Raw genomic sequence first — 18,351 nt, 5'->3', positions numbered from 1 at the left:
TCACCTGGGTCTTTGGGTCCAGGCAACCTTAGGCAATTGCCTATCATTTGTACCTAGTGTGGACAAAAGCTTTGCCGTAGGGACTTTTTTTATGAATTAAAGAAGGGAGGGGGATGGGTCACCCTACCCCAACTTTGGACCTCAATTAAAAAAGTTCCGTAACTTTACCCACCTGGGTCTTTGGGTCCAGGCAACCTTAGGCAATTGCCTATCATTTGTACCTAGTGTGGACAAAAGCTTTGCCGTAGGGACTTTTTTATGAATTAAAGAAGGGAGGGGGTTGGGTCACCCTACCCCAACTTTGGACCTCAATTAAAAAAGTTCCGTAACTTTACCCACCTGGGTCTTTGGGTCCAGGCAACCTTAGGCAATTGCCTATCATTTGTACCTAGTGTGGACAAAAGCTTTGCCGTAGGGACTTTTTAATGAATTAAAGAAGGGAGGGGGTTGGGTCACCCTACCTCAACTTTGGACCTCAATTAAAAAAGTTCCGTAACTTTACCCACCTGGGTCGTTGGGTCCAGGCAACCTTAGGCAATTGCCTATCATTTGTACCTAGTGTGGACAAAAGCTTTGCCGTAGGGACTTTTTTATGAATTAAAGAAGGGAGGGGGTTGGGTCACCCTACCCCAACTTTGGACCTCAATTTAAAAAGTTCCGTAACTTTACCCACCTGGGTCTTTGGGTCCAGGCAACCTTAGGCAATTGCCTATCATTTGTACCTAGTGTGGACAAAAGCTTTGCCGTAGGGACTTTTTTATGAATTAAAGAAGGGAGGGGGATGGGTCACCCTACCCCAACTTTGGACCTCAATTAAAAAAGTTCCGTAACTTTACCCACCTGGGTCTTTGGGTCCAGGCAACCTTAGGCAATTGCCTATCATTTGTACCTAGTGTGGACAAAAGCTTTGCCGTAGGGACTTTTTTATGAATTAAAGAAGGGAGGGGGTTGGGTCACCCTACCCCAACTTTGGACCTCAATTAAAAAAGTTCCGTAACTTTACCCACCTGGGTCTTTGGGTCCAGGCAACCTTAGGCAATTGCCTATCATTTGTACCTAGTGTGGACAAAAGCTTTGCCGTAGGGACTTTTTTATGAATTAAAGAAGGGAGGGGGTTGGGTCACCCTACCTCAACTTTGGACCTCAATTAAAAAAGTTCCGTAACTTTACCCACCTGGGTCGTTGGGTCCAGGCAACCTTAGGCAATTGCCTATCATTTGTACCTAGTGTGGACAAAAGCTTTGCCGTAGGGACTTTTTTATGAATTAAAGAAGGGAGGGGGATGGGTCACCCTACCTCAACTTTGGACCTCAATTAAAAAAGTTCCGTAACTTTACCCACCTGGGTCGTTGGGTCCAGGCAACCTTAGGCAATTGCCTATCATTTGTACCTAGTGTGGACAAAAGCTTTGCCGTAGGGACTTTTTTATGAATTAAAGAAGGGAGGGGGTTGGGTCACCCTACCCCAACTTTGGACCTCAATTTAAAAAGTTCCGTAACTTTACCCACCTGGGTCTTTAGGTCCAGGCAACCTTAGGCAATTGCCTATCATTTGTACCTAGTGTGGACAAAAGCTTTGCCGTAGGGACTTTTTTATGAATTAAAGAAGGGAGGGGGTTGGGTCACCCTACCCCAACTTTGGACCTCAATTAAAAAAGTTCCGTAACTTTACCCACCTGGGTCTTTGGGTCCAGGCAACCTTAGGCAATTGCCTATCATTTGTACCTAGTGTGGACAAAAGCTTTGCCGTAGGGACTTTGTTATGAATTAAAGAAGGGAGGGGGTTGGGTCACCCTACCCCAACTTTGGACCTCAATTAAAAAAGTTCCGTAACTTTACCCACCTGGGTCTTTGGGTCCAGGCAACCTTAGGCAATTGCCTATCATTTGTACCTAGTGTGGACAAAAGCTTTGCCGTAGGGACTTTTTTATGAATTAAAGAAGGGAGGGGGTTGGGTCACCCTACCCCAACTTTGGACCCTTTCCCCGATTATAATTCCAATGTTAAAATGAAATAGTTTGTATTGTTGTGATTGCATCCTGTTCTTGTTAATTTAAATCAGTGTAAAGAAATTGTTCTTCTGATTTCGGTTTTTCCGTCTGTTTCCCGATTTTTTTTTTAAATATGCCTCCTTGAAAAGCTTTGATATGAAAATTTTGTCTGTTAAAGTAGCTAAAATCTTTATATCCATTCAGATATCGTATCACGTGTGTCATTGTCACATAAAACACATTTCCTATTGAAATGTAATAAATAAATTGCCAGTTTTCAATCATTCCTAACGAAAACTGTGGATATTTATTAGCTTTTATTTCAACTTATAATTCTGACTGCAAAATTCTGTACTTTACGTTCCAAAATCGGTATTTTGTTTTCTTTTAAAAAGAATATAAGCATGTGGATTTAATTTTATCTTTACACTAGTTAAGTATGGTCTAATTTTTTTAATTATTCACTATTATCATGATTATAAAGACAAACCGTTTCTACTCAAAGGTAATCAAAAAAGGGAGAGGAGAACCTAAAAGGAATTTTGAAAATCCTACAAGAGATGTCCTGTGGTCAAGAACAATTATGTTGTCTTGAATATATAAATAAATAAATAAATAAATAAACAGTTTTCAATTAATAGTCTTTTTGAAAATGTATTGCATTTCGTCTTCCTACTGGAAATGATTGTCATCAGATTTCAAAGAACGTTTCATGTTATTGCAAGTCTTCGGTTTTTAGGCAAGATCAGTTTGGCGCGTATTTCTTATTGTTCGCTGGCTTATTGTTCGCTAGCTTGATACACCTTATTGTTCGCTGGCTTATTGTTCGCTAGCTTGAGTCTGGTTACAATCAGTATGTTTAATAAACCTATCAACAGGAAGTACAGGTATCTACTATTAGTGTTAAACATGTCAATTAATTTGTCAAAAAGTTTCAAAATAAAGAAAACAATGCGCAAATAGAGGTGCGAAGTTAGTATCACAGGAATTTGGAAATTGACAATATGAATATTGCTCCAACGAACAAAGAATTGCAAAACAAGAAACTCAAGCATTAATCATGTTTTTGCGCAGGGTGAGTATCCCAATAACAAGAACTTGCATTCTGATATCTGATATATTTATCTGTATGCAAATTTTCCATAAATCGCAATACTTAATCTCGTATTTTTGTCAATTCTTAAAAAATCGAAATGATAAATGCACGCAATAATATTTGAATTTACTGTATTAAGATTTGTAATGGTAGTATTAAAGAAGTTGTCATTGCAAGTCACATTCACGTTCCATCTTTAGCGTTGCCTTTTAATATTATCATAAATTTTGCAAAGACAAAGCCTTTTTTTTATTTTCATCTAACACATTAATATAAAGTAATTGGAATAGATACACTAAACGAACTATTAGAAAAAATTAAAACAATAATTATTTGATTTCATGCAATGTTTGAGTAAAAAAAGATACCTGGACAAATTGGTTATATGTGAAGTCTATAACTAGAACTCAAACCGATCGTATCTTAGTATAAATTTAATATTTTAATGACCCTGGAGAATTATGATATTTTAGATTGTTTACTTTATCCCAACAAATTGAAATTAATATGGAATAGTGTATATAATTACTGCTATTAATTTCTATTTTCTTGTCTCAAAACTTGTCAACCAAATAAAAATTTCATATGATAAATGAGTCGTAGTAATATTTACATTATACTCATAGAGAAAGAGACACTACAATTAAAGTGATGGACCGACTTAATCTAAAATAAAGTACCTTAGAAGTTTTGAATCGCTTTGAAGATTGAGTTCTTTTGATATCAACCCTCTTGCTGCCGGAGGGACAAATATTTCCTCACCGATTGTGCCGGAGAGACACGTATGTCCATGTTTAATTTATGCAAGTATCTTATCATTACTGCATACATCGAAGATTTAACACAGTTTGAAAGCAGGTCAGGGTTTGACCCTAAGTCTATCAGCATGCATAATGGAATGACGTGACCGCCAACCACGGAAATTCGGCAAAACTGCGGAGGAGACAAACATAAGTTTTTTCTCATTAATATTCCACCATCATAATTTTTAAAAAAGTCAAACAAAATCTTGGGTATATATATAAAATTATATTATGTTTTTCACTCGTCAAAACTTACTCATCAACCAATCCTTCTTCTCTCTTTATTTTATCGCTAAACCTGAAGTTTGTATGGAAATTGAAATGTCAAGTCTCCTGATCGAAAAGTCTAAATATTTTCGAGGAAACTAAAATGATGGGCTGAATTTAAATTTGATAAAGCATCTGAATAAATTTATTCTGTATGTGACTTTTTTTTACAATTTTTAGATGTGAATTGTAGCAGTTTTTCAAAGCAAATATCTGACTCTATATTTACTGATTACGACACAGGAATTCGTCCAGTATGTGAAGGGATTACACAAGTAAATCTAACAATGGGCGTGGCTGTTAGACAACTGATAGGTTTGGTATGTTTTCTCATCATTTAGATTGTAGCGATCAAGATTAATAGGACAATTGTTAGATTGTTTGTCGTTTCGTTGAATAATCTTAAATGTGATATTCTGGTCTTATTTTTAAAAGCACGAGAATTTATGTAATTAAAACCACTTGCGAAAATAAAAATATCGAACTAAAATGTATTAATTCAAAAGTTGGAAAAGTCCATAAAACCTGACAAAATCAAACGTTTACTTAGACTATATCAACCAACGGAACGAATGGAAACAACTGCCATAATTATTCATGACTTAGTAATACAGGTACTACAGGTACTTGCGAAATCATTTTTATTGACAAATATTTTTAAGATAGTTAGTCCATGAAACTGAAAGTATTATGTTTTTTTCAAAGTCAATAAATTAAACAACTTCCATGCATTTGCTCACCAATACTATCATATATAATCTTGGACAATCATATTATGTCTCAGATATACATATAACAGACGAATGTTGGATCGAAAATGATGAATTATATTTCACTGCTCTTACAGAATAATTAAAATTGAAAATGGAAATGGGGAATATGTCAAAGAGACAACAACCCGGCCAAAGAGCAGATAACAGCCGAAGGCCACCAATGGGTCTTCAACGCAGCGAGAAAATCCCGCACCCGGAGGTGGTCCTCAACTGGCCCCTAAATAAAAATGTGTACGTCTAGTTCAGTGAAAATGGACGTCATACTAAACTCCAAAACATATAAATGAACTTAAATTAAAAAAACATACAAGACTAACAAAGGCCAGAGGCTCCTGACTTGGGACAGGCGCAAAAATGCGGCGGGGTTAAACATTTTAGGTTTTGAGAAATTTTATGAGAGCTACATCTCTAACACAATGATGTGAGAGGTCAGACCACAAAACATAAGAAAATAATATCTCATAATATTTGGAATAGAAAAGTTTTTTTCAGAATTATTTTATACGCCATTAAGCTTGAATTATATTCCTCATTTATAGGATGAACCAAACCAAGTAGTGAAGTTAAACTTATGGGTGCGATTGGTAAGTTACAAACAGTTTATATTAGATAATTTATATTTAGTAGTAGTAATAGTGAAAAGATTCGATTAATTCCACTGCCTGTACGATTAGGCCAAGTATAATTAGGTGAAATTAATAACTTCATTAAACACACATTAATGGAGGGGTAAAACAATAAAATACGCATATCTAATCATTGCGCTTTTCACATCAGTATGTAAACTTAACAGTTAGTGATGCATTGAAGGAAAGTCTAGCAATTTCTACTGGCTACACATGAAAATGTATTGTTAAGAGTCACCATTGGTGTTTTCAGATATTTAAGTTCATGAAATCGAAACAGCCATTCTAATAAAGGGAGATAATTTGGTCTTGGTTTCTTCACTTGATACACGAATAAAACTTTGTTTTCAAATGCACATAAAGGAAACCGCTTTGAATCTTAATCATTGCAATCTTTACTTTTTGATACTATGCAAATTCAATATCGAAGTTGTTGAAAGCCAGTTTTATTGATTGGTATAGTGTATAAGATCGACTATTTCAAAGATTAGGAAATAACATCACACTTGATTATAATTGTTATCGTTCTGTCAAAATATTTGGGTTTAGATGACTATATTTTACGCCAACAGTACGTTTGTTGGATAATCTACGTCAGTACATTAAACAAATGGATGAATATCTTAATTTGAATAATCTCCATATCGCGATTCTAAAAACAATGTGATAAATGATAAAATTATAAAAATAAGAAGAAGAGGTTTGATTGCCAAATGAGACAAATCTCCACCAGAGACCAAATGAAGTAGAAGTTAACAACTATAGATCACTGTACGGCTTTCCACAATGAGCAAAACCAATACAGTCAGCTATAAAAGACCCCGAAATGTAAAACAATTCAAACGAAAAAACTAACGGCCTGATTTATGTACAAAACAATGAACGGAAAACAAACGACAACCACTGAATTACAGGCTCCTGACTTGGGACACGCACATTCAGAATGTGGCGGGGTTAAACTAGTTTGCTGGCGCCAAACCTTGAAGTTCACACTTATCTAAATATTAAAATATGTCTGTAGGTAGGGTTAAATAATGTACATACGGATACAGATATGCTTTTTAAATTTCAAGCAGCAACAATGACCTTGTCAGTTCTAATTATGAGACCACATAAGTCAATGGAATAACGTCAATAACGTAAAAAAAATCAAAATAAAGTACACTTATGATTTATTCTGATAATGTCGATGATGTGAATCAAGAGTTCTAGTATTATAAAGTACAATTTTGTTCTTTGAGTTGCTGACAAGTCAAAGTTTAAAATGTAAAAGTTACTCAACAACACTGCTTAATTCAAAAATGGCATTTCAAGAAGTTAACATACGATGACCTATAATTGACAAGTTTCTACACCTTACATGTATATCAAGCCCTAAATTGTCCCAAGTCTGACAATGTGTTAATTTGAAGAGAGATTAACAAAGTTCTACCATAAACACTGAAATGCTTTAATAACCGACCAAAGAAAAAGGAGATTAAGACAATTAAAAAGTATTATATGTGTTGCAGACACCTTAACATTATCTAGTACTTGGTCAATCTAGTTATGCATATAAGTACGCAATCTTCTCCTTTTTCAAATGTAGTTATATAAGTCATTCTAATCATTTCGGTCAATCTGTTCCTAGCAATAACATACAGCTAATACCCTAATAAAAACTCACCAAAGATGGCTTATGTTTTTTAAAATATACATGTTTCGTCTACATTAATTAGTGTCATCAGTGGCGCTCGAATCAAAATAGTTGGAAGGCCAAATCAATACAAAAGTAGAAGAACATTGAAAACGAAACAATCTAAAATGTAGTGCAACAAATTGAAGCAAGGACTATGAAGAAAAACATCAAAAAGAGAAGTGAAGATTATCAAACATTTTGCTACTTCTTTGAAAGTGGTATGATTTACCTTATATATTATTGCTGTAATATGTAAGTTTGTGAATAATTTTATTGCCTTAGAACTAAGGATGTTACTCCCTCACCTCAGACAGGCTAAGTTGACCTTTGACCGTTCAGGTGGTCCTGTTTATGCGCTTTACATTTTTGATGGTCACATTGATAACTCTATTATGTATTTGGCTTCTCCGCGATACGTGAGAAATATAAAAGTAAGAAGATTTGATATGATTGCCAATTAGACAACGTTTGACTAAAGACCGAATGACATAGAAGTTCGCAACTATTGGGTCACCGTACGGCCTTCAACAATGAGCAAAACCCATACCGCATAGCAAGGTACAAAAAACCCAAACATAACAAATGTAAAATAACAAAGAAAAAAACTAACGGAAGATGTTTAAATCAATTTGTTCTCATGCACATTGAGATTACTGTCATACATGTCCGTTTACATTGTTAGTAGAGAAACAAAAGAAAGAAAAATAGAGTCACACCCTCCCAACAAAAATAGAATAAAATAATTTAATAATAGAACAAAAAATTAAAAAAAAAACCCAAACAATTCCAGTTGGTTCGTCAGGTTATAAGTCAAACATATAAAAAGAAAATATATTTATAATTATTTATATTACTAGTATACAAAACAGTATTCACAACAGGTCCACAGTTTTTATCAGTTATTTATTGTTTTCAGTTTTTGCTAAAAACTTATGCCAAAGCGATCGCTATTTCTAATATAAAAGTAAGGAGATATGGTTTTACTGCCAATGAGACAACTATTCACCAAAGTCCACGTTAAGCACGTGTCCCATCAATAAGATGTAAAATTAGCAATTGTAACATTTTATATAATTTTATCTTGTTTTCTAATTATGAATCTCCATTCAATTCACTGGATCTAGTTTGTTTTGGGGTTGCTATCTCATTGGCATATTCGCCTAATCTTTTTATAGTTATACTTAGTTAGATCATTAGAATACCAGTTGATTCGCCTTTTGGTCTTGAATATTGTTAGAATACTAAACTTTAAACAAACAGCTCGTTGTTATATATCATATGGCTTAAAATTCTTAAAATTATGGATTATTTACTCATTATATTTGCCTTTTCACTCATAATGTTTGTGGGAAATTCAACTTTCATTAAAAACTCGACACAAAGATAAAATTACACAAAAGCACAATTATTATTTATTGTTATACTGGTATAGTTTTATGCGATCAATTTTTTGCCCAGCCTGTCAATCAATTACATTTAAGTTCGCGGTTCTTTTATTCAATTGTAGTAACTACCTAAAAATGATTAGTTTAGTTTAATAAAAGTAAACAAAAATTCTTTAAGTTGTTAAATAGATATTTTAAATACTACTTCTGTACAGTGTCATGCGGTATATTGTATAATTAAATATATTGTTTTTAATTGACATTAATCACAAAGTTTATTGAACCTTATTTTCGTTAGGTTTATGCACATAAGCGTAAATCCCAAGACAAATTCCATAATTTCATGTCACTAATTCAATGGAAAGTCCTTAATTAAAATTTGTTTGTCAAATATTACACTTCAAAGTGGTTTGATAATTAAAACAAGACATATCATGAACTGAATCGTTTGTTTAAACGCAAAATTCATTGGCTTAATAATTTGTTTTCTTGTGTTTTGGAAATTTGATAATATTTAGTAAAAATAAATACCAAAGAGATTTACTTCACAAAAACCATTTGAAATTAATTTTCAATAGAACAATACTGTAACGAAGAACATCATAACATGATTAAGATAGACGTGCAAACACATGACAAAAACACTGAATGCTAAACTCTGCATTATAAATGAGAAAAAAAAACTAACCCATCATATTTTCGGGTTGAAAATCAAGAAAAAAATTAAATACTGTAAGACCATATGAGTTTAAAATTCAAATCTGAGTTATATTATAAAGAGCACTGCACTCCACTTCTAGGGGAATTTTGAGTACTGTAACCTTGTGAATTAGCACGTTAGGAATCCAGCGCAGCGTGTCGGTCTAGTATAAAAAAGGGTTTATATGCATATCACATTATCATGTTCTCGTCCTGAATATGCATTTGTTTTGCCACCAGACGTTGAATAGCCACTCGTCATCCTCCTTGTTATTTTTCTTTGATGTCTGCGAGAAAAAGTTTATCTGTCACATCAAGTGTAAATCATAATGCATCAATATTAATCAATTTAGTGATTTCACGCCTATTGTTGCACGTTAAACATTTATTTATACAACCAGGTATCACTTTCTGTAAAACATTATACAACCAGGCATCACTTTCTGTAAACATTATACACACCAGGCATCACTTTCTGTAAACATAATACAACCAGGCATCACTTTCTGTAAACATTATACACACCAGGCATCACTTTCTGTAAACATTGTACAACCAGGCATCACTTTTTGTAAACATTATACAACCAGGCATCACTTTCTGTAAACATTATACAACCAGGCATCACTTTATGTAAACATTATACACACCAGACATCACTTTCTGTAAACATAATACAATCAGGCATCACTTTCTGTAAACATTATACCATTATACAACCAGGCATTACTTTCTGTAAACATTATACACATTTTTGAAATCAGATATTTTATTTTCAGAAATGGAATGACTGTTTATTACAATGGAATCCTAGCGACTTCAATAATACGCAATATATTATTGTGCCGATTAAAAGGATCTGGGTGCCAGATGTTACACTTTTTGACAGGTATAATTTTTTTATATATCTAATTAAGATCTCATAAGATATGCATGAGTAGTAAGGAAGGATGACAGAAGAGGTAAATGGTTTTATTTCTTTGAGAAACCGCTTTATTTGTGGTCATCAACGGTCACAACACTTAGATATAAGCTTCTCATATCTGAGGGGTGTCATCCCAATATAAAAATCATATTAAAGATGTCAGCTCGGAATAATGTGTCCCTTTGAGAATTCTGTTACTCACTGAATTTAGCATATTAAAATGGTGTTGCTCTCAATATGGTTGAAAGAAAAATCCCACTAGATGTTCAATTGTCCATCCTTTCCAAATCGGAAATATGTAGAGATATAATCATGTTATACTGAATGTTGTATACAATTCGCGTTTCTAAAAAGGAAAAGAGATACCAAGGAGACATTCTTAGCTCATAATGCGAATGGAAACTGACAACGCCATGTCAAAAATAAACAGAAACACGATAAAAGAAAAACTAGTCTACAAAACATTTCATAAAAAACTAAAGAGCATCAAGAACACCACCAAAAACCGACGTTTGATATCAGGTGCTCCGGAAGGAGCAGATCATGTTCCAAATATGACACCCGTCACGTTACTCCTATAAAATACGATAATAAGTTTTCAAGTGAATACGCATCACGCAATGACGTATATAATGATAAATCTTAATGGTACACCGAAATCCAATGAAAATAAACTCATACACATTTTGTACGGCAGTCTACAAAAGACTCATCAGTGACGCTCAAATAATAAAAAGATAAAAAAGGCCATGGACTATCAAATACAGGTTAGTTTAAGGTGGTGTTGCTGATTTGACATTAATATTTCAACTTTTGATTGACTGATTTTTGTTTGCTAACTTCAACTGGCTATATTTGATAAATAATCAAGACTAGAACAAATAAGCTAAATTTAAACCAAAAAGACACGTTCTATAAAGTGGGCTGACTTAGATAAAGGACGAGACTTAGACTGATGTGTTTGATAACGGCAAAAAATCTGGCCTCGAAACAATGTTGCATAGTTGATTACATCTTTCAAACACAAGTCACGCATGTACTATAGCGTGAAAAATTACAAGCGTATTGAAAAAGAATTGAACATGTTAAGAAAGACAGAAATAAGTAAAATGCATTATATAGCTACATTTTTACCGATTTCTTTTTTCTCTTTTTAAAGTATCACCATAGAACTTTCCGGTATGAAAAGTTATAAAGCTATTGTCTATCAAGATGGAACAGTCTATTACAACTTCCCAACGCTCATCGAATCCATTTGTCCTATAGACGTTACAAGCTTTCCCTTTGATTCTCAGATGTGTCCTCTAGTCTTTGGTTCATGGGTATACCATGGGTTGCAGCTTGACATTCAACCAAGGAATAATCCTGGTGATTTATCATCTATGAAGAAGAATGTTGAATGGATAATTTCAAATGTTGAAGTTGAAAGACATGTTGCAACATACGGATGCTGTCCGGAACCGTATCCAGATATTACATTTTACATTCACTTACAACGTAAACCGGCATATTATGTAACGAATATAATTATACCGTCAGTGATTATTACAGTGTTGGCTATCCTAGGCTATTACCTACCAGTGGAGTCCGGCGAAAAGGCGTCATTAGTTATCACAATTATGCTGTCATTGTCAGTTTTCCAGTTACTTGTAGCAGACAAGTTACCACCATCAGCTGATGCAACGCCTTGGTTAAGTAAGTAATTCAAATTTGATCACCACATTTTTATCATAATAGTGATTGAATACTGAAGTCAATCTTATAAAAGTATATCTAAAATTTCAGCTTACTAATGCAAATGCAAAGTGTATGTTGTAGTATTGTTATAACCATTTTAATTGAAGTTCAACTTCATTATTGTATTGAATTTCTGACTTGATAAGTAACCATATTCGACCTTTGACCTAAATAGTTGTGAACAGTAGTTACAATATTTTGAAGGTGGTGTCGCTTCAGCTAACAATAGGTTATTTTTGTTGTATTTTTTCTAGGTTCAGTAGTTTGTTTTATGTCCGCTTTAGACATATAGCTCTTCATGTGTTAAGGTGCTTATACATTGTTGGCTTTTTAATTTTTGGCTTTGAGCGTCCCAGATAAAGCTTAATCAAGAAAGCCATTTTGACGCACACAATAGGGTCTCAAAAGAGTATATGTCACTTCTCAAATATCTCATATGTTGCTTATATTATGATTCAACTAGTGTTGTTAATAAACTATAAACTGTTAGTTGACTATATTACTGTGTATTCTTCCAAAACATAACAGGAAATTAAAACAAAATCAATGACATAACAAATTTTTCGTCAATTTTTCAGTGTTTTTCTTCAATTTTATTCTTGGGATGTCTGCCGTTTCCACAATGATACAGGTAGCTGTTATCAATATTTATCACCGCGGAGAGAAGTCTGTGCCATTGTGGATGACAAAGTATATTATCGTACCATTGTGTTCAATAACAATGGTTCAGATTCCGGGATACATTTCATCAAAATGTTGCAAAAAGGTAACCCTTGTTTATTACAACTTTAATATGTCTAAAAAGGTACGGAGTGCCTCGCAGTATTAAGATTTCGTCAGTTTTTTGTTTAGTTTTTGGTGTGATTTTTATTAAGGGAGGATTAAGTACATACATCCGGCTGGAGTTTAAAAACCACCCGAAATTCAAGTATTGATTTATTCGAAAATCCCTTCTTATACGTGTATTTCATAGGAAATTATCACTCATTAATGTGTATCCCAGTTTTCAGACATATGTAACACAATTTTTGACATTTTACCCATTATGTCAGTTTGTTTTGCTCACACGTTGTTGTCAATATAATGGACCAGGTTTAATTCACCATTTTCTACATAAGGAAATGCATGTACCAAGTCAGGAATATGACAATTGTTTTCCATTCGTTTCATGTGTTTGAGCTTTTGATTTTGTCATTTGATAAAGGACTTTCCGTTTTGAATTTTCCTTGGAGTTCGGTATTTTTGTTGTTTTACTCTTGGCATCTTAATTAGATTTTAATGACATGAATCTTTCATAATAAATAAGATAATAAAGATAAGTACATAGTTTTACAGACAAGTTAACGGAAGATGAATATTTATGACCCATTGATATATATATATTTCAACCCATTGTTATATTATCTCTTTGAAATGAAACCCCATATATAGATATATTTGACATTTAAAAAAGTGACCTATACCAGCGACACGTCTGCGTATACCAATACAGGAAGAGTCAGTAACACAGCCTCCAGCCCTCGCGCTTATCCAACAAAGTGTATCATCGTGATCTTTTAGCAATATAAGTCATCGAACGGGTCTCGATTACCCATAGTGTTAAACTCCGTTTACAAGTTCTTCTCCTCCTCGTAAGGCATTCTGGATTCTTTCTCCCACTTGGGCCAGTAGAATCTAATCAACATCATAAGGAAACCTACCAGAACTAAGTAAACTTGTTTACTTATAATTTAGTGATGGCGTGTATATCGTATGCAACCTGATGTGTAGCAAAAGTTAATGGAGATGTCCAAGTAAATGTTGAAATACCGTCTGGTTAAAAGTTTTATAATTCCGTTCATGCCACAATGTTTTGAAGTGGATAAGCATGGCATATGATGCATAGCATGGCAACTCTTAAAGGATAATAATTAGGTATAAAAGAAAGACTGTTTATTTCTACTTTAAACTTTAAATTTATCATATAATTGATATGCACCTTAAGTTCTTTTCTTAAATCATTTTTCAGAACCATGTTGAAGATATAGTCGAGAAAGACAAAGAACCGACTAATACGGCTTTATGGAAGTGTTTTTCTGTTGCACTAGACAGACTTGGCATTATTTTATTTGTATTCACTGTAACTGTAGGATGCGGTTGTGTATTTGGTCAAATAACGTCATGACAATTCACGACAACAACAGGTCTATTTATGTGATAAAAATGCGAAGGAATTCATATAGACATATAAATTCAAATAAAACACATGTTATGTTCATGTTTCATGATAAAATTCTAGTTGTGATAAAAATAGATTCTTACATTGATACCAGTGGATTATCGGATTTACCTAATCGAGATAGTTAAATTATCGAAGTCAGAGCCTCGCGGCGAGGACTTTGAAATTCGATAATTTAACTATCGAGATTGGAGAAATCCGATAATCCACGAGTAACTCTGTAAGGATCTGTTTCTTGGATGGTTATCAAATAAATTTTCATTTTTGAAGAAAAAAAACAAAATCAAAATCTCCGTCACACTTCTGATTTCTACGTCATACACTTACGAAACTCATTGATTCACAAAACTTCATTTATGCATCTCTGGATCGAATTGAAGCAAACACAAATAAAAGACAAATTTTAATCAAGCACATTGCATTTAATGAAATATATATTCATATGTAATAGCAAACAACTTGAACAACAATATATGAAGGTCTAACTATAATTTCCGCGTACTAAAAGTTTTTATAAAGTGGTCAGTTTCTCTAAGACCTGTAAGAACATTTGGATTCATCCTGAGAGCTGATAAATTTTATAACCTATTAACTTAATCAATCATGTACTGAGATTATCAGCAACCACACGTTGATTAAAATTTTTTTTTAAACAATGGATAAGAAAGGGTTAAATTACCAAAAGTTAGAGAAAAGATAAATATTGCATACACTTTCGTGAACGATTAACATATATGACTGTTTAAGAAATGTGTGACTGGTCAGAGGTAAACGTTTTGACGATTTTCACTTGTTAGTTTAATTATTAATGGTCTATAGATTAAAAAGATTCATAGTTGGCTACGCAACCTTAGCCTAACGTTCCCGATTTGCTAACGTACCAACCGTAGAACGAACTGCGAGCCGTCATTGAACTTTTGAAAATAATTGATGTATACACTTAATGTCAACGTATGTGTTATGAATCATTATCAAAAGTATTAGGAGGATTTTTAGCTACAACTTGATATTAATTTCACGTTGATATTTTTCGTATTTATAGCAAACAGTATTGTGTGTACTCGATTATGCTTTAAAACAACCGTTGCAAGTAACCGTTGCACGAACGGTTGTAATTTAGATGTATTTCCTCTGAAATCGCAAAGGTAAAAAGAAGCAAAAATTTAATTAAAGCAAATGTCTAATCTATCTGATTTTCGCATGCTACATTATTAATACTATATTGAATGAATTGGTTAAAATTTTCTAGCATGCTTTTAGAAAACATGAAAAAATAAGAACCATTTTAACATACAAAGTCAACCTCATTTTACCAATAATAAAAGTAGGAAGAAAGGGTCACATTATAAAATACGCTCGTAAACTTTTTCAAGAAGAGTGTCAGTGCAATTTACTATAATTATAAAACAATTGTTCTTTCTTTTTTATTTAACAATTCGAGACATTGGTGGTTTTTTCTTCGGTAATAAAATCGTAAATAATTATTTTTTAATATTTTTCAGTTTACTTTCAAAGAATGCATACCTAGAAAACAATCTTCAGTTGTTGGTTAAAAAAAAAACGTTAGAAGGGTGCCCAGCTCACTCATCTTTTCAAGAAAAAATCTTCTGTAATCATGGAATATTTTACTTAACTACTAAGTAAATAATTTCAAAATCATGCTGGAACTACATTGAGAAATCAACACAATTTTGATATGTTAACATATATAACCAACATCAGTAACATGTGTTTAAGAAAGTCGTTCATAGATAGTATTTTAATGATTCAAAACTCTGTTTATACATAAGAATTGTTTATATATATATATAAAAAAACAAAACAAAAAACCCAACTACATTAACAAACAGAAACGCAAATCTATATTGAGAATTTAAAGGCCGTCTCGACTCAGTTCGTGTACGGTATGTTTGATTCATGCACCTGTGCACTAACTAAATGATTTCATATAGAATCACAAACAAAGAGATCTTCAAACGGTGAAATTGCTATCAATCAAAAAGTTAAATAAAGGCAACAGTTGTATACCGCTGTTCAAAAGTCATAAATCGATTGAGAGAAAACAAATCCGGGTTACAAACTTAAACCGAGGGAAACACATCTACTAAGAGGAAAACAAAGGAACAACAGAAACACTGAAGTGCAACAAAAACAAACGCCAACATACATAGAAACGAACTATTTGATAACCACTGCCATATCCTGACTTGGTACAGGACATTTTAAGAAAAAATAGTGGGTTGAACCTGGTTTTATGGCTAGCCAAACCTCCAGCTTATATGGCAATGTTAAAAAATATCGCTAAAATGACAACACTACGTGACAGAAATACAGCACAAACACACACAAGAACACTCAATACAGAGAAACGCAAAAATAAATAAAATAATAGTCGATACATGTAAACCGCAGAATAGCAACGAACATCTTCCATTAACGACAGACAGCATAGGACATCACAAACAGTGACGTATTTTTGTAACGAATATATAATCTTGAAATTCATACAATTATGTTCACAATACTTTAATTTCTTTAATTTTATAATGATGAATAAAATAATCTCATTCCATAAATGATACCTCCAGAACAACACTAACGTTGAGTTACGAACCAACCGTACCCGATACGTAGCAAATATGGAAACCTGTATTTACGGAAAGATAGTTAGTTATTCACCTTATAAGTGGTCCGTAACAGTGTCTTTGAAATGTTTTATTTTTCTTGAATAAAATGGTATTCAATTAAGTAGCAAATTAAGTACTGCATGCATCAGTATCACTGATGGAGTAGTAACTGCGAAATTGAAAAACTATTCTTTTGATAAAAAAATCGCACACGTAAATTGAAAAAAAAGGGAACAATTCAGAGTCAAAAACAAAAATATTAATCGACAAACCTTCCAGGGAATAATTAACAATATTATATGAATTTGAAAACTTTATTTTTTCCTTGGCTAAACAAAAACATAGTAAATGTTCCTTGATAAATCGTTATATTCACCGCAGGAAAAATCACGAGAGGTTAAGGGGTAAGCATTTGTAATCCCAAAATTTTCCTCTCGTTCAATTTTTATTATATTTACAACTATAAGGGTCCATGCATCAACTGGCAAAGTCTTGTTAACATTCACGGACGCATTTTATGTTTAGGATTTATTGAATATGACCAGTTGTGGGTTACTTTAAAGAAAGGTCAAAAACACTAGTATGCATACATTATTGTGTGTTTTTGCACATGTTTTCATTAGGAATTTCCATGACTAATAAAATCAATAAAATTCACCGTTGCATTTTATGTTTAGGGTATATTGAATATGACCAGTTTTGGGGTACCTTAAAGAAAGGTAAAAAAACTAGTAGGAATATATTATTGTGTGTTTTTGCACATGTTTTCATTAGGAATACCCATGACTAAAAAATCCATAGTAGAAACATTATGATACTTTATAGTAAATCTGAAATTTCATGGTAATATTTGTAGCCTGAATGTAAATAAATTGTTTAAATTGACCGAATAAGTCAAAAATTTTGGGCAGCTTAGATTACACATTTATTTTTAAACCTTTTTCAGAAAAAAATCATTGTTTAATTCCGGCAAAAAATTGCCTAAACAATTATTGTTTGTAAATCTTGAAAAACACAAACTTTGATTGAATTTGACCTTTTGAAATTTACAAAATATTTAAACAATTTGGCATACAGACCTTATAAAAATTGTTTTTTCTTTATAAAATCTTCTACAGTTTTTCTTTGCATTATTTTCATGTGCATAAGTAAAACTTGAATGATCCCAATGATAACTGTAGTCAAGTTTATAAGGAGAAGCAGCAAAATTCAGTATGGGACAATTACCCTTGGGACGAATTGACAAATCAACATTATGATACGTAATGTACATTCCCTCCCTATGACTATAAAATGCTCCTATTAGCAGATGCGTAATTCAATGTGTTGAGAGTATGTCACTATCTTAGTACTATCTTTGTGCTAATGTAGATTATCTGTTAGCATTAGCTTGTACTAGGATGGATGTTCAGATCATCTCTTCTAGAATGTTGCTGTTTGTATTTGAAAACCAAAGACATACAGTTAAGTACATCCTATCAACCAATACATTTGTAGCTTATCACTGAAACCTTATAATTTTATTAT

At 33.0% G+C, this 18,351-nt stretch overlaps 1 protein-coding gene across 1 annotated transcript; it reads left to right on the top strand.

The window, feature by feature from the left end:
* Positions 1-4,728: 4,728 nt before the first annotated feature.
* LOC127733451 (neuronal acetylcholine receptor subunit alpha-10-like) lies at positions 4,729-14,156 on the top strand. The gene is made up of 6 exons (XM_052242810.1): positions 4,729-4,770; positions 5,469-5,513; positions 10,097-10,206; positions 11,402-11,937; positions 12,558-12,745; positions 13,988-14,156. The coding sequence occupies exons 1-6, from the start codon at positions 4,729-4,731 to the stop codon at positions 14,141-14,143; spliced, it is 1,077 nt and encodes a 358-aa protein (XP_052098770.1). The 3' UTR covers positions 14,144-14,156.
* The last annotated feature ends 4,195 nt before the right edge of the window (positions 14,157-18,351 follow it).

Source organism: Mytilus californianus, unplaced genomic scaffold, assembly GCF_021869535.1.
Source record: "Mytilus californianus isolate M0D057914Y unplaced genomic scaffold, xbMytCali1.0.p SCAF_3, whole genome shotgun sequence".
In the NCBI taxonomy this organism is placed as follows: domain Eukaryota; kingdom Metazoa; phylum Mollusca; class Bivalvia; order Mytilida; family Mytilidae; genus Mytilus; species Mytilus californianus.
Note: the sequence above shows the minus strand (reverse complement) of the source record. Positions and strands in the feature narration are given on the sequence as shown.